At 38.4% G+C, this 24,198-nt stretch overlaps 1 protein-coding gene across 2 annotated transcripts in view; it reads right to left on the reverse strand.

Moving 5' to 3' along the window:
• Positions 1-233: 233 nt before the first annotated feature.
• Positions 234-24,198, reverse strand: part of G3BP1 (G3BP stress granule assembly factor 1) — a 32,110-nt gene continuing 8,145 nt past the window's right edge. For both annotated transcript variants that reach the window (XM_029942988.1, XM_029942989.1), the window contains exons 2-12: positions 20,463-20,575; positions 16,362-16,443; positions 15,723-15,896; positions 13,623-13,713; positions 12,133-12,226; positions 9,933-10,134; positions 8,583-8,684; positions 7,845-7,956; positions 7,525-7,653; positions 6,980-7,089; positions 234-4,135 (exon numbers count right to left, since the gene is read on the reverse strand). In XM_029942988.1, the coding sequence (XP_029798848.1) occupies positions 3,929-4,135; positions 6,980-7,089; positions 7,525-7,653; positions 7,845-7,956; positions 8,583-8,684; positions 9,933-10,134; positions 12,133-12,226; positions 13,623-13,713; positions 15,723-15,896; positions 16,362-16,443; positions 20,463-20,557 (1,398 nt within the window). In that variant the 5' untranslated portion in view covers positions 20,558-20,575 and the 3' untranslated portion in view covers positions 234-3,928. The remainder of the gene's footprint in view (positions 4,136-6,979; positions 7,090-7,524; positions 7,654-7,844; positions 7,957-8,582; positions 8,685-9,932; positions 10,135-12,132; positions 12,227-13,622; positions 13,714-15,722; positions 15,897-16,361; positions 16,444-20,462; positions 20,576-24,198) is intronic.

A 24,198-nucleotide genomic window follows, 5' to 3' on the forward strand; every position in this document is an offset into this window, starting at 1 on the left:
GGCCAGGTCACATGGTCTATGGAAATAACCGTGAAGTTGATTTCCAATACTATTTTCCTCTCATAGAGAGCTAAGAAAAGCTACCAGGTTCAAGTGGAAACTGGAGAAGCAGAGACTGTCCAAGGTTGTCAAAACAAGTCATAATGATCAAAAAGTGAGCAACCTTAATTCTAAGCCAATACATAAGTATAATCAAACCAAAACTGGTAATGGATTTTTTAGACCACTGCTAATCAGGTTTTTACTTTTTATTCAGGCCATTATCAGACTGTTTCATGAAAGCATGAGCAAAGCAGACAAATTTCAGCATTATCCTGAAATAGTGACACATCCACTAAGAAGTAGTTTTATTTAGCTCACATGTGCTACCATTTCTCCTTTAATATAGTTTTATATGAGTTCACAAGCCCGCCTATGGTCCTCACAACCTCATTATCATAGTAAACAAACAAAAATCCCAAAAGGTGTTACTACCTTAAACCCAGAAATCCTTACTTATCAACTGCCACATGGCCATTACGTGATCAGCAACTTCCCACATAAAATGTTGCTAAGTTTCTAACACATTCTTCAAGGTTTCTAAAACATTTGTGGAAGACTGTAACTGTCCACTGCCCATCTGTGGTGTATTAGGCAGTTAGCTAAAACCCCATATTCAAATAAAATTTGAAGTTGCTTTTCGTAAAAGGCTCATAACTGCTGAACCAAAGGTCTTATCTGTATGCAGTTCTTGAAGAGATTAAGTAACACAAAAATAAAACTTCAATATACAGTTATCAGTTGATTTGACAAATGCAACCATACAGGTTCTAACAAATTGCTCCCTAGGGTTCTAGAGAAAAAGCATCAGTTTTGGAGGCCAATCTGCTCCTTGCTACATGGATGACTTAGAGGCCTAGTCGTTTAACTGCTCTGATGTGATTTTTTCTTCATCTATTACTTTGGGAAAAACAGCACCTAATCCACAGGGTAGTTGTGAAAATTAGTTTTCTAATCTAAAAGGAAAGTGCAGTTCAACTAATACTGTGGTAAGTAACTACCCATCCAAAGCCAAACATGATTTTCCGATTATCCATTTCACTGCTCCCAGCAAAAGCTCACAAAGTTGAGAACACAGGAATACAAGAGTAAAGCCCAATCTCACCATAAAAGAAAACAATGTATATTTTAAGGCCTAAGGTCTGCTTGATTTCAAAAGGTCTTATAAGACTAAGACCTGCTGAACCAAAATCTTACTTAGCTAAAATACTCATGGGTAAAGGGTTTAAACCTCAATAGAAAAAAGAACTGTACATTGAGACATTCTTACAGATGAAAAATAGTACTTTAAAACCTGTAAAGTTTAAACATGGTAAGTTGGTGCTGCCTAGAGAAATCTTGCCCTAACCTATTTTCACCTTCTACCTGTGGGAATATATATGTATCTAGGGTATCCTGTTTATTCTATCAGCAATAATGTAAACAATGATATTGGGATTCTTCATAGTGTTAACCATGATGCTAAATCTGATACATAAAGCCCAATGTTATTTAAAACTCCACAATGATCTCAATTCTGAGGACTTGAAATTACTAAAGCAACCCTACTTGTCTAAGCTTATGCAACAAGTTATAAAAAGCACCTAGCGTATTTAAACCCACACATGGGTACAGCAAAGGAAAAGTGAGATTATTATCTGCAGATGTTACTGTAATTCCTGAAAGAGATTTCTAATGATATCTCATTTAATTTATCTGAAGCTATTTTTCAAATGAAGGAATCTTCAAGTTGTCCTCATCCAGCCCCTCCATCCTCCACACATTACAGGGAACCGGAAATATCCATGATCTCAATGGGGTGTGCTTCATTTCTATGGTTGCACTGTCAGCCCCGCCCACTAAGTGACAGATGTGTGTGGTGTCTCCTCTTCACTCCTCCCCAAATCTCACCATTTCCAAACGTCCCCTAGGAAGTATTAACAGCTTCAGTTGAGAATCACTGCATCCAGTTAAGTGTCCTGAAACCATGGAGTAGGAAAAACACCTACTGTGAAATGTACGGTTTAGCATTTATTTGTGAAAAAGGACTTCTAGATTATCCATAATTTATGACTTTACAGTTAGTACAACTTAAAAATTTTTTTCAAAAATATCACCAGCTAAGTTTTTTTCTTTCCACCACAGGCTTAATATAAGCTACAAAGTACAAGCTGAATGTCTTCCAATTATCACTGGCCTGGCCCAAATGAAGTGGTTACCAAATAGTTACTTAAACTGACTGAAAAAACAGCCATGTGACTCAGTTATGTAATTTTCTTTATGTGGAGATGTTCCCAATTTTCAAATATTTGAGGTACTGAGGACCAATAATATCAAACTTCATTTTAGTTTAAGACTACACCCTTCAACAAACCTAGAGTTCCCCAGTAACAGCAAAACATTCCTATTCCTCCTCATATACTCTCCTCAAACAGTCCTAAAGATGAACACTGTTAAGAAAATAAATAAGTTAAATTGGACAACCTCGTTGCCTTTCAAATTAGTAGGACAAGTTATCACACAAAGGCTTGCTTCACAAATGTGTAAACAAAACCTTCACCCACCTCACACCCGCATTCAAGAAATTAACAAAGTATGTAAAACGAATATTAGTCTATATTGCCAGATTAATTTTTCTTCCAGAAATATTTTAATAAAAATTGGCCATTTCCAAGAAACACCAACTGCATGCCCATCAATAAAAAAGAACCATAACAAAATAGAAAATTTACCATATGCCTATGATTTAAAGAAAAAAACTGGCAGACACTCAAGCACAAGTCCAATGTAAAAGTCATATTCCTTCTTATGGGCTGTGGTTAGGATTCTGAATAGATACCGAAATAAAACTTAATACAAATGCTGGACTATGTAGGTCAAAGGACCTCTACAGAAGCAGGTCTGTCCTCAAAGGCATTCCAGTTTGAGACTCAATTTAAGAATAAGGCATAAAACAAATGAACAGAAGACATACAAGGTGAAAGAGGGATTCTTTGATTCCCAACATACTCTACACCTGGTAAAACAAACCTAGACTTTTAAAAATTTTTCTTTAAACAATCACCAAGACTGGAATCAAAGATAAATAGAAGGCACAACAGTTTTGCTCTGGGTTTTGTGTTCTTCAGATTTTGGGGGGGTTTTTTGTTGTATTTTGGGGTTTTTTTGTTTTGCTTTTCTTTTTTTTTTTTTTTTAAATACAAATTAAACATGAAAGAACCCTACTTCAAAAGAAATCTAATCAGTTGCATCCTAGACATTTAGAAGCTATCTCACAATTTAAGTGGTAAAAACAGTAAGTTTATAATTGTTTTGTGATCACATATCAAAAGAAAAAAAACTCTACTAACACCTTTTATTCAGTTTTTAACCATACCAGCAAGAATCAAAACTGTCAATTTTTCCATTGGCAATTTCTACACACCAGAAGGTAGTCGTGACTCTCAATGAAGAAACAATTTAGATTTTTCCTGCCTTCAAAATGTTCATCAAATCCTGTGTTTCTCACAGGCTTTTGAAACACATAGAAAATAATATTCCAATGAATGAAACATACCAAATGTCAGTAATAAGGTAAGACACATTCCTTTGGGGGAAACAGCTGTTAAAAAAAATCCAGTCTGTATATGCAAAGGTAAAGCAAGGAAATTCAGTCTTTTTCTCTTCTTTAAAAAATCTGTTTTTCTTAAAATATCATTCCATAAAATTGGAAGTGAAAGACTAAAAAGGTGAGAGGGGAGGGAGGGAGAGGGAGAACACATCATTAACACAAGAAATAAAATTGTACAAACTTAAGCAGTTTATAATAGACTAGGGTCATACTCCAGGATACCAAACGCTGGTAGAAGAAATTCACCATTCTGCAGGAGCTAGAAGATTTGTACTGCTGTGTGAATCAACGAAGAGCAATTCACTGCCTTGGAGCAATTCCCCTTCCCACTCCAAATCCGGGCTTCTGCACCATGCCTCCGCGGGGCGGGCCTCTCATTCCACCACCCAGCCCACCTCGAGGACCTCCAGGTCCCCGCAGGCGGTTATCTCGACGGTCCCCTTCCCGGGCAGCTCGGGTCTTCTTCTCTTCCACATTCAGACGCACCTCACCTCTGAACATGATGGGCTGTAGAAATAAAGGTGAGCAGACTCAGAGTGCATATGGGCTACCAGCTACCAAAGATAAAACCAACAAAGCTATCATAAAGGTAACCAGCAAGTTACAGATTGGCTATATTCTCAGTTGTTTTTATTTCAAACTCAGAATGCATCATTAAATACATAGCGAAGTGGGGAGGTATGCAAACTGGTTCAAAAATAGGATAATTTAAACACCACAGCAGCACAAGTAGCTCTCATTGTACTTCTACGAGCAAATGTATTTTCACATAGAATTATATAAATAGAACGGTATAAATAAGAATTGCCACTTTCCATGGATTTGAAGGTTTATATAAACTCCCATCATCTAATGTGGATTTTGCTGCATGTACTTACGAAGTACATACACATCTCAAAAACACCATTAATTTCATCAAAATAAAACTGTAATAAAATGCTATTTACCTTAACAAAATTTGGACAATACTGAAGATAATAAAGAGGACCTTAGTGAAGGAAAAAAGATACATCCACACTAAGTCTTGGGCCTTGCTTTTAGCCCAATAGATCTAAAGTAGAAAACAAAGGGTTACTTGAGATTTCAACAAATCCAATTTATGCTTCTCACTGGCACACACTGGTTTTCTAAGAGACTTTTTTTTTGAGAGAGGTATAAAGAGAGAGAGAGAGAGAGAGAGAGAGAGAAGAGAAGAGAGAGAGAGAGAGAAAGAGGGAGGGAGGGAAAGGGAGGAAGGGAGGGAGGGAGGGATGGGGGAAAGGCAAAGGGAGAGAGGGGGAATCCCAAGTAGGCTTCCAAGCTGTCAGCACAGAGCCCAACATGGGGCTTGAACTCTCAAACCATGAGACTATGACCCAAGCCGTAATCAAGAGTTGAACGTTTAACCGACTGAGACTCCCAGGCATCCCAGTGACATATATATATATTTTTTTTTTTAATAAATACCGGAAAGTACTATAATAAAAACTGTTCTATATGCTTCACATTTATTTTTTCATTTAATGCTCACAACCACCTTCGAGGGCTGTCATTACAGTACTTTATAGGCCAGCAAACTAAGGGCCAGGAATGTTCAGGAACTTACCCATGGTCACAACATAATGAACAATGGAAGAAGGAAATGAAGGTATCCTAACAGGTAACTAGAAGCTTGGAACCACTAGGCTACATTATAGCATGTCAAACACCATGGTCATCAGTCTTACATCAACGATTTCTGTACTCATAGAAAATTACTCCACGGAATATGGCAGAGGTCTGCCATACAGTAAGAAGGGGAAAAAGACAAGCTCCATTTGAAGCTCCCCAGTACAAAGGGGTGATGTGAAAGTACACACGAGGAAGCCTGCGGAAAAGGGGGAGGGGGACTCTTTTGAGCTGGTTTATATTTAAAATTCTGAGTAAACACATACTTGTACTTGTAAATTCATAAATATAACACTAAAATAAATACTTATGTAATGTTTTAATATTCACACTGTATCAAACCACTTCCCACACCTTAATCTGATGCACTGGTCCAGGCAATAGTCTACACTCAGTGGGAAAAACAAAACCATATTAAACTCTAAAAGATAAGATGTGAGAGGCTGAGGGTGTGTTAAAAGGCAGTGATTGAAGACACCTCTGAGTACTTATCACAAGGGTAGAAATAATTTGAATGAGAAAAATGTCTCAGCCATACAGCCCCTTTCTGAGAAATTTTACTGCAAAAAGTTCTTATGCATAAAGATGCCACGGCTTCTCCATGTGCATTAAATGAAACAAACCCCTTACCTTGGACTAACTAAAAAGCCAGTTTTAACTAACTGCCAACTTTTAGCAAAGAAGCCAGTGATCAGGTCTGACCTCTTATGGCCCACTGTGAGTATCATATCCTCTAAGGGTGAATTCAAGGTGCACTAGACCTGTACGCCGAATGACGGATTCATCCACAAAACCTATGGGACATCTCTAGGTTCAGTATCTGTGCCTATGCTAAGGAGGTACCACTGTCCTCTCCTCACTTCTATGTGCTTCTGCAAGAGATGCATCATAAAAACAGTGGTCAAATAGTTTGAAAGATTAAATACACATTTGCAGATTAAGACTCACTTAATGTCATCACCACGACAGTAACCTTGGCAGTCTAGCAATCAACACTCTGTTGTGTTTTTTAATTTTTTTAATGTTTTGTTTATTTTTGATACATAGAGAGACAGAGTCTGAGAGAGAGGGAGACACAGAACCGGAAGCAGGCTCCAGGCTCTGAGCTAGCTGTCAGCACAGAGCCTGACATGGGGCACAAACCCACGAATGTGAGATGTGACCTGAGCCAAAGCCGGAGGCCCAACTGACTGAGCCACCCAGGTGCCCCGCAATCAACATTCTGAAGAACATCAGAGGTTCTATGAACCTCTGGGAAATAATGACCTACGAGACTTTTATTACATGGTTAGAAAATGTGTAGTTTTAATCTGCAGAGACAAAAAGATTCATTGTTGTTGGCAACTTTTGATGAGAATGCTTTGTAACTAGACAGGTGATGGTTGCGTAACATGTATGACAAGCCAGTAAGTTTTACACTTTAAACTGACTGGGAGGCTCAGGCAGCCAAGCATCCAACTCTTGATTTAGGCTCAAGCCATGATCTCACGGGTTCAACTCATCGACCTCTGTGCTGACAGCAGGGAGCCTGCTTGAGAGTCTCCTCCTCTCTCTGCACCCTCCGCCAGCATTCTCTCAAAATAAACTTAAAATGATTAACTTTATTTTATATGAATTTCACCTCAATTTTTTATTATTTTACCTCAAAGTTCCAAGCTATTCTTATATATATGTATAAAAAAATCAAGATGAAAAACTGCTTACCCTGTTGCTAAGGACCTTCTGAACAGGCTCAGAATCATCAAACACAACAAAACCAAAGTTGGGTAATTTCCCACCACTGTTAATGCGTAGCTCCACCACATTCCCATAACCTGCGAGTGAAACAAAAGATTCTCAAGTAACTTCCTAGAACATTTCCTTTAAATATCACACACACACTAACCAATGATAGCCACTGGTCAACACGGGGCTAGTCCAAAAGAAGAAGTGCCACTAGTGTAACTCCATACTGGACCTTCAAAGACTTAATATGGAGAAATGTAAAACACCTCTTATTTTTACATATTGAGATGATGTTTTTGATACATTGGGTTAAATAAAATATTAAAATGAAATTCTCCAGTTTCTTTTCACCTTTTAAAATGTGACCAGTAAAAAAAATAAGTAAATTAATTAAATAACCACTAAAAAACTTAAAATTACATATGTGGCTCATCTGTTTCTACTGGACATAGATGAATCTAGTATTTAAATCTCAACAGACAGATGTTTTAGATAAATCTAGCATGTAAAACTGAGTAACCTACTTTGAAAAAAATCCTTAAGTTCCGATTTATCCACCTCATGTGGCAGATTGCCAATGAAAAGCTGGTGACTGTCAGGGTGTCTCACAATTCTTCGGGGTTCCACGTCACCTTGCTCACCAGCCTCACGGACTTAAACAACAGCAATGAAAGAGAAAGACATTTTCTGTGACTATTTTATTCAGTAATTTTTTTCTCTACCCCCAAACAGATAATTCCATCAGCTCCATAATTGTTTTTAAAGTAGAAACTATCAACCACTCCTAAAGAACAAGCTCACCTCAAAAGGCCCCAAACTAGAAGTCACCCTTCTGAGCTCTTACTTGGTCTAGGTCCCCTCTGGGGAGGAATATTTATTCGTTGTTCTCGCACTCTTTGATCCCTCTGAGGCCTCTGCGGTGGAATCTGAGACTCAGGCTTAGACTCCGGACGAGGCTGAAAAATTCGTTAAGTTAACTTCTGCATAGAAACAAAGCAAGCTTACCTTTTTTTCTTGTGAAGTTTCTTAGCTAACAATAAGGTATAAAAGAATACAACAGGGGTGCCTGGGTGGCTCAGTCGGTTGAGCGTCAGACTCTTGGTTTCAGCTCAGGTCATAGTCACATGGCTTTGTAGGTCTGAGTCCCACATCGGGCTCTGTGCTGGCAGTGCAAAGCCTGCTTGCATTCTCTCTCTCCTCTCTCTGCCCCCCACCCCACCCACTCGTGCTATCTCTGTCTCTCTCAAAATAAAGAAATAAACTTCAAGCATCCAACTTCGGCTCAGATATGATCTCACAGTTTGTGAGTTAGAGCCCCACATCGGGCTGGGTGCTAACAGCTGAGCCTGGAGCCTGCTTCAGATTCTGTGTCTCCCTCTCTCTCTCTCTCTGGCCCTCCCCTGCCTGCTCTCTGTCTCTCCCTCTTGAAAATAAACATAAAAAAATTTTTAATAAAAATAATTTCCTCAAAAAGGAAATTATTAAAAACTACCTTGTACTCTCTCCTGCTCTGTGTACCAGTTCCCACATCGTCCAAACCACTGTGAACCACTTTATATGAAACACAAGCTTAAAAACTCACCTGTGAAGCTGGTACTTTAACAACATGAGGTGGAATCCCAGTAACCGGAACAGCTCCACTGGGTGGAAGGTTTTTACTGGTCACAGATGCCCAAGAAAATGTCTAAGGGAACAACAACACTAGTTGATTACCCCTATCAAAATAATATAAAAGCTATTAGTTCTTAATATCTTATACATATATATGCATCACATTTTTGTAAGCAGGATGTTGTTTATAAGTATCTTGGGATTCCCTTTCTTGCCCTACTTATAAATTTAGTTTTAAAATCCCCCCAGGATTAGTCATCAAGTATCAGCAAAATAAGAAAAGTTTAAGGTCTAAGAAGCTACTTTCACTCAATTTCAGGTTTGTGAATCAAAGAAAATTCTCTTTCAAAACCAGCTTCCTTCTAGTATTTCTCCCAATTAATGGTACAAACATCAACCCCATAACATCAACTTTAGCATTCCCTTGAACACCTTTTCGATCCATATCAAACTTCCCAAACCTTGCTATTTACAGCTTAACTACCTTTACTGCGACGACCAATCCCAGGCGTCAGGGACTTCTCTCCAGGGCTACAACAGCAGTCACCTAACTAGTCATTCCTTCTCAGTCCAGCCAACCTACTTTTCTCCCACGAGCTAGAATCATTTAACCAACTCTTTCCTACTCATCTAATCACTGCCCTCTAGAGAGAGACCAAGAACCCTACCTGTTTTACCAGTATTCCCACACCCAAAACAATGCCTAGCAGAGGCACTTGAACTGTTAAATGATCTAAGAATGAATTTTAAGAACCCTGACCCCATAAATACAGCACAAAACACATTCCTTCACAGAGCATCAAATAAGTGTTCTGTGATTCCAGTTAACATCATCCTGAAATAACTCAGGAATAACTGAAAAGCCTCAAATCTTTGAAAATCAAGTATTCTAATTAGAAAAGTGGTTGTAGTTCAGCAATTTGTCCTACTTCTACTGTAAAGTTACCGCAATTAAATTTCAGGGAAAAGGCAGGAAAAATTCTGTTGTGCCATAATTTATTTTTAAAAGGTGCATTATCACTTGTTTTAACAAGCAAGTGATATTTTGAAACAAAATATTTAAAAATGAGAGACTATTGATATGGTAATAAAAAAACACCTGAAATTTCTGGTCTCAAAAGTATTCAAGTTTCCTTGGGCAAGGAAGAAAATTACTTTTATAAAATAGGTGTCTTCTTATCTGAAGTATGGCTCACTATGTAGTAAGTCTCCCTGAACAAATGAAAATGTACCTATAAAAGTCAACCAAACAATAATAAAGGAAAAGAGAGGTTTTTACAAACCACTTAGAAAGAGACCAGAATAAAGACATCCTGCATACCCTCAGGTCCTCCTGGGCCGTCTGCGCCATGTCTGTAGGTGCTGGGGAAGAACTCTTCTGAGCCTCCTCAGGAGCACTTTCTTCCAACACTGGCTCAGACTTTTCCTCTTGGATTTCAGATGGAGGTTCTTGCTCTGGTTCTGGTTCAGGATCAGGCTCTGGTTCAGCAACTGGTTCCTCTAAATGTTCTTCCAAATCATTGCTTTGGAAAATTTGAGAAACATCATTCTGCCTCTACTGATTTAGCAAGAAACTCCTAAGTATTTATTAACTATAGAGACCTGATCCAAAAATAGCTCCCTCTCTCCAAAAAATGATCTGAGTAATAAGACAAGTTCTTAGAAAAGCACTGAATGAGCAAATCAGATTTGCTAAATTCTCATAAGCAAATATATCAAAAACAGATCAGAATGAACCCAATCATGGTTTCTGTCACAATCCCGAAACTATCTTAATTCACTTACCACACGCAAAAAAGACTAGCAGTCTATGGGGAAGGGGAAAAGACTTACTCAAAGGTTAGAGTTTTAGTTTCGAGAGACGAAAAGTTCTAGAGATGTGTGACACAAAAACTTGCATATAGTTAACATTACTACACTGGGGGGGCGCCTGGGTGGCTCAGTCAGTTAAGCATCCCCCTCTTGATTTCTGCTCAGGTCATGATCTCATGGCTTTGAGGGTTTGAGCCCTGCATGTGGCTCCGTGCTCACAGCGTGGAGCCTGCCTGGGATTTTCTCTGCCCTCTCTCTCTGTCCCTACCCAGCTTGAGCTGTTAGAATAAATAAACTTAGACAAGAAAATTAAAAAGAAACAAACATTACTACACAGTGCACTTAAAAACGGTTACCAAGGTAAATTTTATATTATGCAGTTTTTAAGATGAAGAAAAAAAAAACCCTTGCAGAATAAAAAAAAAATCACACAAGTAATTTTGGAGAAAAAGGACGTTAGTTATGACTCAGAGACTACTTCTTAAAACTTCCAGATAAATCACAAAGAATGTTTGTTAATGTTCCAAATGATTTCCCCCCTCAAATTCTAATTTGGCAGGTTTGTGGTGGGACAAGACGTCATCCTGGACCAGCAACCCAGGTGAGTAATGTGGTTCGTCCGTCACCACACCTTGAGAAACATGAGAACATCCTTAAGCACTAAGTACTAACACTAGAAGTTTATTATCACATGACAACAAGTATTTCTATTCCTCTCATATTTCTGTTCTGTTGCAGGTAAAAAAAAAAGACAGCTGAAAATACAGTAACACATTTATCTGAGTTAATTAATGAAATTAATTCATCTGAATTTCTATCAATTTATGCTTGATCTCTAAATAAGTCCTCAAACATATTTATTCCTCTGAAAGCACTAATGCAGTGCTTTGATGTGTTAGATACTTGATAAGAAATCCCCAAATCAGGGGCACATGTCTATCTTAGTTGGTAAAGCATGCGACTCTCAATTGAGTTTGTGAGTTCCAGCCCCATGTTGGGTATGGAGATTTACTTAAAATCTTTCAGGGGCATCTGGGTGGCTCAGTCGGTTAAGATCCAACTTGATTTCAGCTCAGGTCATGATCTCAGGGTTCCTGAGTTCAAGCCCTACCTTAGGCTCTGTGCCAACAGTATGGAACCTGCTTGGGATTCTCTCTCCATCTCTATCTGCGCCCTGACCCCTGGAGCACATGCTCTCACTCTCAATAAAATATTTAAGGGGCGCCTGGGTGGCTCAGTCGGTTAAACATCCGACTTCGGCTCAGGTCAGATCTCACGTTCGTGGGTTCGAGCCCCGCATCAGGCTCTGTGCTGACACCTAGCTCAGAGCCTGGAGCCTGCTTCCGGTTCTGTGTCTCCCTCTCTCTCTGCCCCTCCCCGCTCATGCTCTGCCTCTCTCTGTCTCAAAAATAAATAAAACACTTAAAAAAAAAATCCCAAAATCTATTTTTCACTTCTGGCCATGAAAACTTGAAACCAAAAAGCAACTGATGGATACTATTTAAGTAGTTCTCATTATGCAATAGCTATTAAACAAGTTATAACATTTTTGTTAGCTCAGAGATACCAAAAGCAAAACCAAGTTTCTTCTAGGAAATTAGTTATTTTCAGAGATAATTCTGAGAATATATGACTGCCTTCCAACAAAGGGAAAGACTAGACAACCAAATTCTCTTGTGGCTCTGGACAGATCAACAAAGTTTTCTTACCTGACAGTCTGATCATAAAAAGTTCCAGAATCATCAGGTACCACCTCAGGTGTCTGCTGTCTTTCTTCAGGTTCTTCTACCTCTTCCTCAGATTCTAAATGACAAAAGAAATTTAAAGCAATTTCTGTTTATTTAATTCTCAAAAACAACCGACCGTTAGGACGGGTTTCAACTGTGTGGGTCCACTTCTACATAGATTTTTTCAATAAATACAGTACAGTACTGTAAATGAATTTTCTCTTCCTTATGAGTTTAATAACATTTCCTTTTCTCTAGCTTACTTTAAGAACACAGTACATAATACATTTAACATACAAGATGTACGTTAATCTATTTGATTATAAGTAGTTTCTAGTCAACAGACTATTAATAGTTAAAAAGTTTAGAGAGTCAAAAGTTCTATGCAGCTTTTTGACTGGGGGGGAGAGTCAGCACCCCAATCCTCATATTGTTCAATCAACATTTTATTCATTTTTACAATGTTCATCATGATCAAAAAAGTAATGAGGTGAGGGGGGAGAGGAGTGAAATAGGTGACGGGGCTGAGGAGCGCACTGTGATGAACACTAACGGTTGTATGAAGTGTGGAATCACTATACTGTACACATGAGATTAATATTACACTGCATGTTAGCTGGAATTTAAATAAAAACTTTAAGAGAAAAAATAATGAAATAAGAGTATATATATATATATAGTAAATAAAACATGGCAATTTTGTAAAATCATGGGAAAGGCTGTAAGGACAGAATTAAGGCTAATGTTATAGTTGGAGTAAAAATAAGAACAGGGAATCTGAGGTTATTTTGAGGCCCATAATCCAATGCAGGCTCTCCCACCTAACTAGCTACATACAACATCAGGCAAATTAGTTCTCTGTGTCTCAGTGCTACAAAATGAGAACAGTACTTTACATATTTATCTATATGCTGTTGGAATGCACAATACATATAAACTACACATTATTTCAGCCATAGAGAAGTACTAATATACTAATGATTACTAGTGTTTAGAGACCGTTCTTCAGGTGTCTCTCGTGTTGCTGCACATCTTACAACTAAGGCAATGACTACTTTTTGTTCCAGACTATCTTTTAGAAACATTTATACAGCAGCCTAAGAAGTCTCTCCCTCCAGAGCAACGGGTAGGCACGTTTACAGCCCATTATAAAAGATTTTGATTCCCTGAACTTAGGGCTCTATTCTTGGAGTGCATCCTTCCACAATGCAGGTATCGTGCAGTTCGTGGGGTCTACTATCGCGGGATTGAGTAATTAATTACCTACTACTGACTCCTTTAGGAGTTTTAGGTCTTCCATGAAGCCGGTTGACCTGTTAGACTTGAGTAGGTTAAAAACTTAAGACATTTCCCTGTCTTGACAATTAGAAGTTATTAATAAAGAACAGAGTATAATAAAAACATTCAAGAAACTCATACTCTCTTCACATCAACCTGAAGCCATCAAAAAAAAATTTAGACAAGTAACTTACCCTCCTGAGGCTCAGTGACAAAGCCACCAAAGACCTCATCTTGGTATCTGAAGATGTCATTGTGAACGTAGAACTTATTTGCAACAGAGCCCTGCAATGCCAACAAAAACTTTTCATTTATTCAGAATTTCACCAAAAGCCAAATCACCCCACATCGATGGTTCTTTACAAAGAGCAATCCTGCAGCAGGCAGACACATCTGGCAACGTCTGAAGACACGCCGGTGTTCACGTGGGAGGATGCACCGGAACGACCGCTCGAGCAGAGGACAGGGATGATGCTGCGCATCCCACAGTGCACAGAACGACCAGTCGCAACAAAGAACCACCTGGTCCAAAATGTTTCCAACACCAAGAGTGAAAAACCCTGCTCTGCATTAAAAACTACACTCAAATACACTTCCTCAAATACCACCAGATGGATAGCTAAGCTCTGGTAAAGTATGTTAACATGCCACACACGTCAAGTCATTTCTGAACAATAACTACGTATTACTAACTGCAGCAGGTATTTAAAATTCCCTACATCTGTATCCAAGAATATTGATATAAACACTCAACAGTGCTATAGCTGAAAAGGTCTGCCTACAGTAGGTAGAAGACACATCGGAGTATAAATCCAACTATGTCTTTAATCAGTTATTCAATTTACAACAGTGTCTCTTCATCTGTATTAAAAAAAGGGGGGGGAGGGGGGATATCACATCTCCCATCTACCTGAGAGTTTTGGATATTAAATGAGACAGTTCACATCAGAATGCATTATATTAAGGTAATGTTAGATTCTTCCTCTTTAACGGGAAAAGGAACTTTAAACAAACTTAAAAGTAATTGGTAATCATATCCCTTAGGACTCTGTATAAAGTTCACCAAGTTTTATACTACAGATAATCTAGGCCATCCTCTAAAACTCATAACTGGGGCACCTGGGTGACTCAGTCGGTTAAGTGTCCGGCTTCGGCTCAAGTCATGATCTCACAGTTCGTGGGTTTGAGTCCCAAGTTGGGCTCTGTGCTGACAGCTAGCTCAGAGCCTGGAGCCTGTCTTCAGATTCTGTGTCTCCCTCTCTCTCTGACCCTCCCCTGTTCATGCTGTCTCTCTCAAAAATAAATAATAACATTAAAAATAAATAAATAAAAGTCATAACTAAAATGAAATGTAATTTCTGAAAAAGACAACTGAGTTATTCAAACAGAAAAATGATAGGGGTTTTAGATTCATTATTCTGACAGAAAATTTTCTTTTTAATATTTATTTATTTATTTAAGGGGGGGCAGAGAGTCTGAGAGGAGGAGGGGAGGAGAGTGGTGGAAGGAAAAGAGAGAGGAGGGAGAAGGAGGGGGGTGGGGGGGTGATAAGAGAGAATGAATATTCCAAGCCCAACACAGGGCTCGAACCCACAAACCATGAGATCATGACCTAAGCCTAAATTAGGAGTCAGACACTTAACTAACTGAGCTAGCCAGGCCCCCTGAACAGAAAACTACCTTCAGGATAATGCTGAAGAAAACATCTAATCAGCAGGTCCCTATTGAGCCACTTCCACATGCTTATGCAGATAGGCTTCCTGACTTTGTTCAGACTGCACCAATCAGGAAGACAGGACAAGTGCAAGTCTTCAACATAAACCTGTGGCCCTTTCATGATAAGCAGGAAAAGAATCAGGGCACCCTGAAGAAACAGTAGATTCTAGAACCGGGGCTGGGGCTAGAGCCAGGAATGGGGCTGGAGCAGGGAGAATGCAAGATGAGCCTGAAATATCTTGTGCCACCAAAGTTATAAAGCACTCCCCCGACCAAAACCAAACGATACTGTACTGCAGTTATCAAAGGGCATTCCTTACGCTTAGGAAATGCTCTCTGAAGTCTCTGAGGATGACTAGGCATGATGTTCCCCACCTACTTTCAAATGGTTTTGAATTAAAATGACAGGTAAACAGAAAAAGAACTACAAATGTATAGGCAAGTGCTGGCAGCGGCTCTAGGTAAGGAGTACGTGCGAGGTATTGTACTATTATTACAACTTTGCTGTAAGTTTGAATTTCAAAATGAATAGTTTCTACAAATATTTGAACAACCTTTCGCTGTTTGCTTCTTCATACCTCAGGAGCAAGGACAAATGTCTGCATGAATCTCCTCAAAGCCTGGTTGTTATTGGAAAGTAACCCCATCACCTGGACCACCACACCATCGTTCAGAGTGGCATGAGCGTCAACATGGCGGATCTTAGTGTGGCAATTGGTAAAGTTTTGTGACATGACTTTCCTATGGATTTCCTAAGGAATCAAGGGAAGAGAGAGTTAATGACTTAAAGTTTACACCATCTCCAACAACAAAAACTTAATACAACATGACACAGAATCCACACATTTCAATTATAAACTACACAGACCCTAATCTGCCCTAGAACAGTGTATTCCCACTGATCCGCCTTGAGCTTCTTAAAACTGTCCTGAATGGACATACCTAAACAATGTTTACAGCAAGTGAGAATGACCCCCATGCTAACACCAATTCCCTCCTAAGAGAAAACTTTAATACATCATTCAAAATAAGCAAATTTGACACTCTGAGCTTTTCAATGGCTTTATTTACCAAATACCTATTGAAACCGAAATTTCTAAAAAGAAATTGAAAAACTTCATCTTTAAATATCAGCAAATTTATTAAAATATGTAGCTGACTCTATATGGGTTATTTTCCAGCTGTGTGACAGCCTACATAAAGTTTGGGATGCCTACTTTCTGTCCATACACTGCATCTGCTGGCTTTCCGTTTGAATCCAATCCCCCATGGACATAAGAAGAGTTCTTTCCATAAAATCTGTAAAACAAAGATAATTTACTTATCAGTTACAAGTATCCTAAGACTGGATATTTATTTTTTATGTTTGGTATCTATTTGCCTCACTGGCAGACTCTTGGAAACAAGAAGGTGTTTTTCTTTTTCATTTTTGTATGCAACTGTAGATCTACTGCCTACATGTCACTCAACATTTGCTGAATGGAAATAGATTTGGTCAATGAGGCAGAACACTTTACAAATCATAAGCTCCAGATTTCAGAGTAGGATGACTGTGTTGGGAAAGATCTTGTAGTTCATGTCAGGAAGGCTACTTAGAATAAAACAAGCTCCTGTTTTCACTCAAGAAGAAAACAGTTTTAATATAGATGAGGACATCTATACTCTCCTATAACTTAGAAAGTCTAATCCTTTTATATCCTTTATATCTGAGAACGCATGTGAGAGGTTTCCATTAAAAACTCCTTATTTGGGACGCCTGGGTGACTCGGTTGGCTAGGCGGCCAGCTTCAGCTCAGGTCATGATCTTGTGGTTTGTGGGTTCAAGCCCCACATCAGGCTCTTGGTCTATTAAGTGTGCAATAGTATTTCTATAAAAACAATGCACATGCCTTAATTAAAAACACTTTATTGCAAAAAAAAAATATATATATATATATATATATGTTAACCATCATCTGTACTTGCACGGAGTCCTAATCTGTTTGTTGGTGGAAGGTCTGGCATCGAAGTGGATGACTGCTAACCAGGGTGGTGGATGCAGAAGACTGGGTGGCTGTGTCAATCTTCTTCCACCAATTAACTCTTCATTTCACTAAGAATTTCTCTGTAGCATGTGATACTGTTTATAGCATTTTACCCACAGTTGAACTTCTTTTGAAATTGGAGTCAACCTCTTAAATCCTGAGTCACTGCTTTATCAACTCAGTCTATGTAGTATTTTTTTTATTGTCATTCCAACAATCTTCACATCTTTACCAGTAGATTTCATCTTCAAAAACCACTTTCTTTGCTCATACTTAAGAAGCAACTCCTCATCTGTTACTGTTTCATCATGAGATTGCAGCAATTCAGTCACACCTTCAGGCTCCACTTCTAAGTCTAGTTCTCTTGCCATTTCCACCATAGCTGCAGTGACCTCCTCCACTCAAATCCTGAACCCCTCAAAGTCATCCACGAGGGCTCGAATCAACTTCTTCTCAACTCCTACTCATCTTGATACCATGACATCTTCCCATGATCACTTGCAAATAAATCTCTGGTCAGCGCAGCCACCTGCATTAACTCCCGGAGCCGAGTCTTCCGGATGACTTGCCACAGCTTCTGCATCAGCACTTCTACTTAACCTTGCACTTCGATGTTCCAGAGACAGCTCCTTTCCTGAAACCTCACCAACTCACCTCTGCTAGCCTCAAACTCGTCTTCTGCAGCTTCCTCACCTCTATCAACCTTCAGAGAATTCTCTAAATCAGGCTTTGGATTAAAGAAATGCTGACTTATTTGACCTTCCATCCTACTACTCAGACTTTCTCATATCCACAATAAGTCTGCTCTGCTTTCTTATCACTCATGTATTCACTGGAGTAGCACTTTTAATTTCAAAAACTTCTTTACATTTGAATCTTAGCTAACTAACTAGCCCAAGTGGCCTAACTTTTAGCCTGTCTGAACTTTCAACACTCCCTTCCCACTAAGCTACTTCTAGCTTTTGATGTGAAGGGAAAGACCTGTGACTCTTCCTTTAACTTAACACTTAAAGCGATTATAGGGTTGGGGCACCTGGGAAGTCGGTTAAGCGTCCGGCTTCGGCTCAGGTCATGATCTCACAGTTCGTGGGTTTGAGCCCCGCATTGGGCTCTGTGCTGACAGCTAGCTCAAAGCCTGAAGCCTGCTTCAGATTCCGTATCTACCTCTCTCTCTGACCCTCCGCTGCCCATGCTGTCTCTCTCTGTCTCTCAAAAATAAATAAAAAATGTAAAGAAAAAAAAATTTTAAAGCCATTATAGGGTTAAGTAACTGGCCTAATTTGAATGCTGCGATGTCTCAGGGAATAGAAAAACCAAAGAAAGGGAAAGACATGGGAAACAACCCGTCAGTGGAAGAGTCAGAAGACAGAGCATATATTGAACTTAATGTTCAATTAACATTAAGTTCGGTCTTATATGCCTGGGCATGCACACAAAACAACTGTAAGAGTAACAACAAAGATCACTGATCACACATTACCACTAACAAATATAATGAAAAAGTGTGAAATATTGTGAATTATCAAAATATAACAGACACAAAATAAGCAAGTATTATTAGAAAAATGGTACCAATAAACTTGCTAGACCTAAGATTGCCACAAACATAACTGCCAAAAACACAGTATCTGCAAAGTACCATAAAGTAAAACACAATAAAATGAGATATGCTTGTATATCTGTGGTGTACTTCGGAGGTAAAATGTGAAAAAAAGTCTGAGTCAATAAATACCAATACTGACAAGAAATATATTAATTCTTTTAGTTCTCTTTTAACCCCTGTTTTAAGTTTTATTCATTAACTTGAGAGAATCAGAGTAAAAGCAAGCAAGAGCAAGGGAGAGGCAGAGAGACAGGGAGAGAAGAAATCCCAAACAGGCTCCAGGCTGACACTGATGAACTGTGAGATCATGACCTGAGCTGAAATCAAGAGTCGGATACGTAACAGACTGAGCCACCCAGGCACCCCCCCTACTCCTTTTCATATTCCAAAGCTACCTAATCTCTGAAGATATAGAACCAAATTTTGACATAAAACACAAAAAGAAGAAAAGGGGGGGGAAATATGTGAAAAACCTATTCAATCACTTAATAGTCATGGTCAACACCAGCAAGTTTTTTAATTTAAAATTTTTTTAATTTATTTGAGAGAGAGAGAATGGGGGGGAAGGGCAGAGAGAGGAGGAGACACACGATCTGTGAAGCAGGCTCCAAGCTGTCGGCACAGAGCCCAATGATGCCAGGCTTGAACTCGTGAACCATAAAATCATGATCTGAGCCAAAGTCATTAACCAACTGAGCCACCTAGGCACCCCAATACCAACAAATTTTTAACAGCTTAGCATCTTTAGCTGCAAAATAATGTTAACTATTCTAACAATGCCTTACCTAAAGGTTTTTGTAAAGATCAATATGAAACAGGTGAAAGTGGAAAATTGTAAATTCTCAAAAATAAAAGATAATTTCCATTTTCACAGCAAGGACTCAAAACAAATTTATAAATTTTCCTTTGCCCCCAATAAACATGTGATAGCCAATATGTAAGCTGGTCAAAGCAGAGAGAAAAATATTTTGGCATCTCTAAGAAATTACTCTAATAAGTCTATAAATCAACTTGTATATTTATAATTTTGTATAACGCTGGACTGTTTGTAAGTAGAAATACTGGAAGCAACCAGCAAATTCACCACTGGGGATTAAAGGATGCTCTATCTCTATAAAACAAAAAATATGTGGACACTGAAAATTAATGTGATACATGTACTACCCTTATGAGAGGACCCCTTATCAAGTGAAGAAACTAAGACAGTATGTTAAAAATGTTTGCATATACAAAGAAAAATTGTAAACATGTTTTTTAAATAGAGCTTTTTGTGTTGCTTTCATAAACTGTTAATTTACAAGCCTATACCATATTTCCAATAGTTTCCCTAATTTTTAAAAGCATGTGGACACAAAAATATTACAAGAAGAGTTTTTAATACATTCTTACAAAATATTCATGATTCACAAAAAACACCATGAAAAACAGTAACAAAAGCATAAATACAACATTTTTACATTTTCAGCCAGATTTTTGACAATGTGTTAAGTTAAAGTAACTTAATCTAATTTCTGTATACTTGTATGTGCTATCTGAAATTTTAATAGCCATCATTTCTTGGCTCTAATGAACAAAGCACATATTATGCCACAAGTCTACAAGGTGCGTGACAAACAAGACTCTCAAGGATAAGTACCTACATACCAAAATACGCAAGATGATGGGGCGTAAAAAAAAAAAAAAAGTTTTACCTGTGCAGCATGTCTGGAGCCTGGTTCAGCAGCGTGTAATACTGCCTCACAAATTCCCGCCCGACCAGCAGGGGACTAGGCTTCTCCATAACCATTGCTTTGGTCAATTCAACCTGGAAAAAAATGTTGAAGACGTTCAACATGAAAGATCAAGTTCACAGGGAAAAATTGGGAGGGGAAAAAACTGAATTATTTAGCTAAAACCAACTCAAAGTAAGACAATACACTTCAGCAATTCTTGTTTTTAAAACATAAACATAAGAACAAATAAAACCCACACAGACCAGGTTAGATTTTTATTCAAATTTATTGCAATCTGATGTACAGTGGGAATTGATTCTTCCCAAAAGTCAGAATGTTATAAAACGTTACAAGAGCTTCAAAGGTATATATTTCCAGCATGCACCCTATCATAATTTCTCTAATTTTTGTAATGTTTATGTTTATTTTATTTTTTTTGAGAGAGACAAAGTGCAAGTGGGGTAGGGGCAGAGAGAGAGGGAGACATAGTATCTGAAGCAGGCTGCAGGCTCTGAGCTGTCAGACCCTGATGAATTCATGTTTATTTTTGAGAGCGAGAGAAAGACAGCACGAGCTTGTTGTGCAAGGGAGGGACAGAGAGAAAGGGAGAAACAGAACTCAAAGTGGGCTCCAGGCTCCACACTGTCAGCACAGACTCTGAAACCAGGCTCGAACTCACAAACTGTGAGGTCATGACTTGGGCCGAAGTTGGGCACTTAACTGACTGAGCTACCCAGGCACCTCTGTCTAAATTCTTAAACCCAATTAAGAGTGTTCACTTCTAAGATTACAAACACATTCTTATTTGTGGCAATACTAGAATCAAGCATGGTAAATATACCTCTGACATACAGGGGGTACATGTGATCACATTTTTAGTCAGTATCAGGGAAATTTCTAGTGTCTTAAGAGAAACCACAAAATCTAAAAATGTTAAGCTTAGTTCATTTCATAATGAAACCGAATATAATCTGAAAAAGGGTGAGTTAACAAAATATTATTTTTATTCAAAAAAATTATCTCTACCACCTCAAAATCACCACAATGACTCAAAGTTAGTATCTTTTGAGTATTAAGGCAGGCAACGAATGGGCAAACACTAAGTCCTCAGTAATTGTTATTATCAAAATAAAGCTTTCTGGGAAAAACATCTGGCATGAGATAACCCAACTTTTCATTTGAGGAGATAAAATCATCCTCAAGTTAAATATACAGGCAGATATGTACAGATCAATTACAGTATAAAAGGCAAGACCTTTTATGTCAGTTTTCTCACAGGATGGGCAAAACAGATTTTGATTGGTCAATTCCTAAACAATTTGTGGAGGTATGTTTATCCTCATCTTGTGCATCTGCTTTATTCTTTTATTTGATATTTTGAGAAAGAGAGAGCGTGCACGCATGCACACATGGGCGTGCAAGGGGGCAAGGTGTAGAGAGAAGAATCCCAAGCAGGCTACAATGCTGTTTGCTCAGAGCCCAATGTGGGGCTTGAACTCACAGAAACGGGAGATCATGAAATGAGGCGAAACCTAGATAGTCAATCAACTGAGTCACACAGGCGCCCCTGCATTATTCTTGAATATCTGTCCCATTTACTACTTGTTTCACTGAAACCTAAGAAATGAGTTCAAGGCCGGTCTGCATTCTCCCCAGATTACAGGCATGAGATCAAAACAAAATACCTTCCTAGTCCTACAGGAGAGTAGTTTACCTATCGGCATGGTTATGAGAGTATGGTAAAAAGAATTTGGATCCTAAGGCTTAAATTAATATACTTAGACTAAACCAGAATGAGAAATTGCTCTATTTTTCTGTGGTTCATAGTCCAAAACATAATAGTAACAATAATAATAAATTCAAATGTTCTTGTTCTTATTGATCCTAAATTCTTCAGAACTTCAAAGTTACAGGTGGACATTAGATCGCAAGTCATATTAGCCTGTAGTTTCCAAGTTTAAAGATTTCCCATTACTTCACTTAAAGCAGATCAACTGCACTTTTTTAAAAAAATGTTTTAATGTTATTTCTTTTTGAGAGAGATCAAGTGAGTGGGGGAGGGGCAGAGAGAGAGAGAGAGACAGACAAAGAATCTGAAGCAGGCTCCAGGCTCAGAGCTGTGAGCACAGAGCCCTACACAGGGCTTGAACTCATGAGCCATGAGATCAGATGCTCAAACTACTGAGCCACCCAGGTGCCCTTCCACCTGGATTTTTAATGGAAGAGTTTATGCTGGCAAAGTCAAAAGAGCAAAATATCTTATGATCTGTAAGTACTGGTTTTAAACTAAAAAATGCAACATTATACAATAAAAAATTACTATCCAGATTGCATGTGGAACTCTCATACAAATCACCCAATAATACAAATAACCCAAGAGAAAAACAGGCAAAGGAAATACAAAAGACAATTCTCAGGAAAGTAAATGGGCAAAAAAATGATAAACTAGGTAACCAATAAAATGCAAATTAAAACCTATCACTTCTCACGGAAGATCCCCTGAAATATTAAAGTATCAGTTAATGTCCAATGCTGGCAAGAAGTTGGGGAAAGAGAACCAGCAAAGCTGAAGAAGTGTGAACTGCTGCCACCACAGTGGAGAAGTTATCTGATAAAATCAACAAGGCTCCAATGAACCAGGCCACGCTCTTCTAGATCTATACACAAGGGACACACCCACAGGCACAAGAGATAAACCAAGAAATTAACTGCCACCCCAGTTCTAAAACATTAGGAAAAAATAACCTATGTATGTATCTGTCAAACAGGTAATGGATTAGGATGCAGTTTCTACAGATCATTCAAACGCCGTATCGAAGAGATCACATGGAGCACTGACAGATTGAAAAGCAGTGCTATTTTTAATTATGCCAGGTTAACTGGAGTGAATTAGGGCTGTCCCTGGGAAACCAAGGCATAAAGTCATCCTATTTATAGTGGCCAAAGCAGCACGAAATAGATCTCAAAAACAATGTTAAAATGAAAAGTCAGTTGCTGACGATATACTGTGTAACAGCTTTCAACCATTTAAAAGTGGTTTTAGTATGCACAAAATCAACATCAGATACTGTTCATAGGTACTTTTCTACTTATGAAAAGCTTTATTAACGTTATGCGGTCATATATAGTACACAATAAATACTTTAGTCCTAACTTTGAAATGTTTGAGTAACAAGTATTTCTAATCCAATGGATTAGATTTTTTCTTTTAATATTTAAGGCCTAGAAATTAGCCCGAAGCATGGAATATCCCAGCAGAAATTCCATTTGGACAAGAAAAACATTCAAATTATCCAGCTTGTATATAAAAATCTTACTATAGCTCTGTCATCAACTCTGAGGTACTTAGTTTATGTCAAGAGCTGCTTTTCCTTGGTGGAATTAATTTTAAAAATAAATCCACAGGATACTCTGATTTCTCTTCGGATCGCATAAATCTTTTGCCTTTTAAAAATAAATCCACAGGAGCATAACCCAATTACCTAATTTATGCTTCAAACTATACTGAGACTGCAAATGAGATACTTTGGAACAACTTCATCACCTATGATAACTCTTACTCCAATCTACCCTTTTGGTTTCCTTCATCTGTTTTTTTCTTTTTAATCATGACTTGTATTCTGCAGTCATTTCCAGTTTTTTTCCTTCCCCAACAAGCATCCTCATTAATGCCTATCACCCATTTAGCCCATCCCCCACTCACCCTCTTCCATCA

This window comes from Suricata suricatta, chromosome 6, assembly GCF_006229205.1.
Source record: "Suricata suricatta isolate VVHF042 chromosome 6, meerkat_22Aug2017_6uvM2_HiC, whole genome shotgun sequence".
NCBI lineage: Eukaryota > Metazoa > Chordata > Mammalia > Carnivora > Herpestidae > Suricata > Suricata suricatta.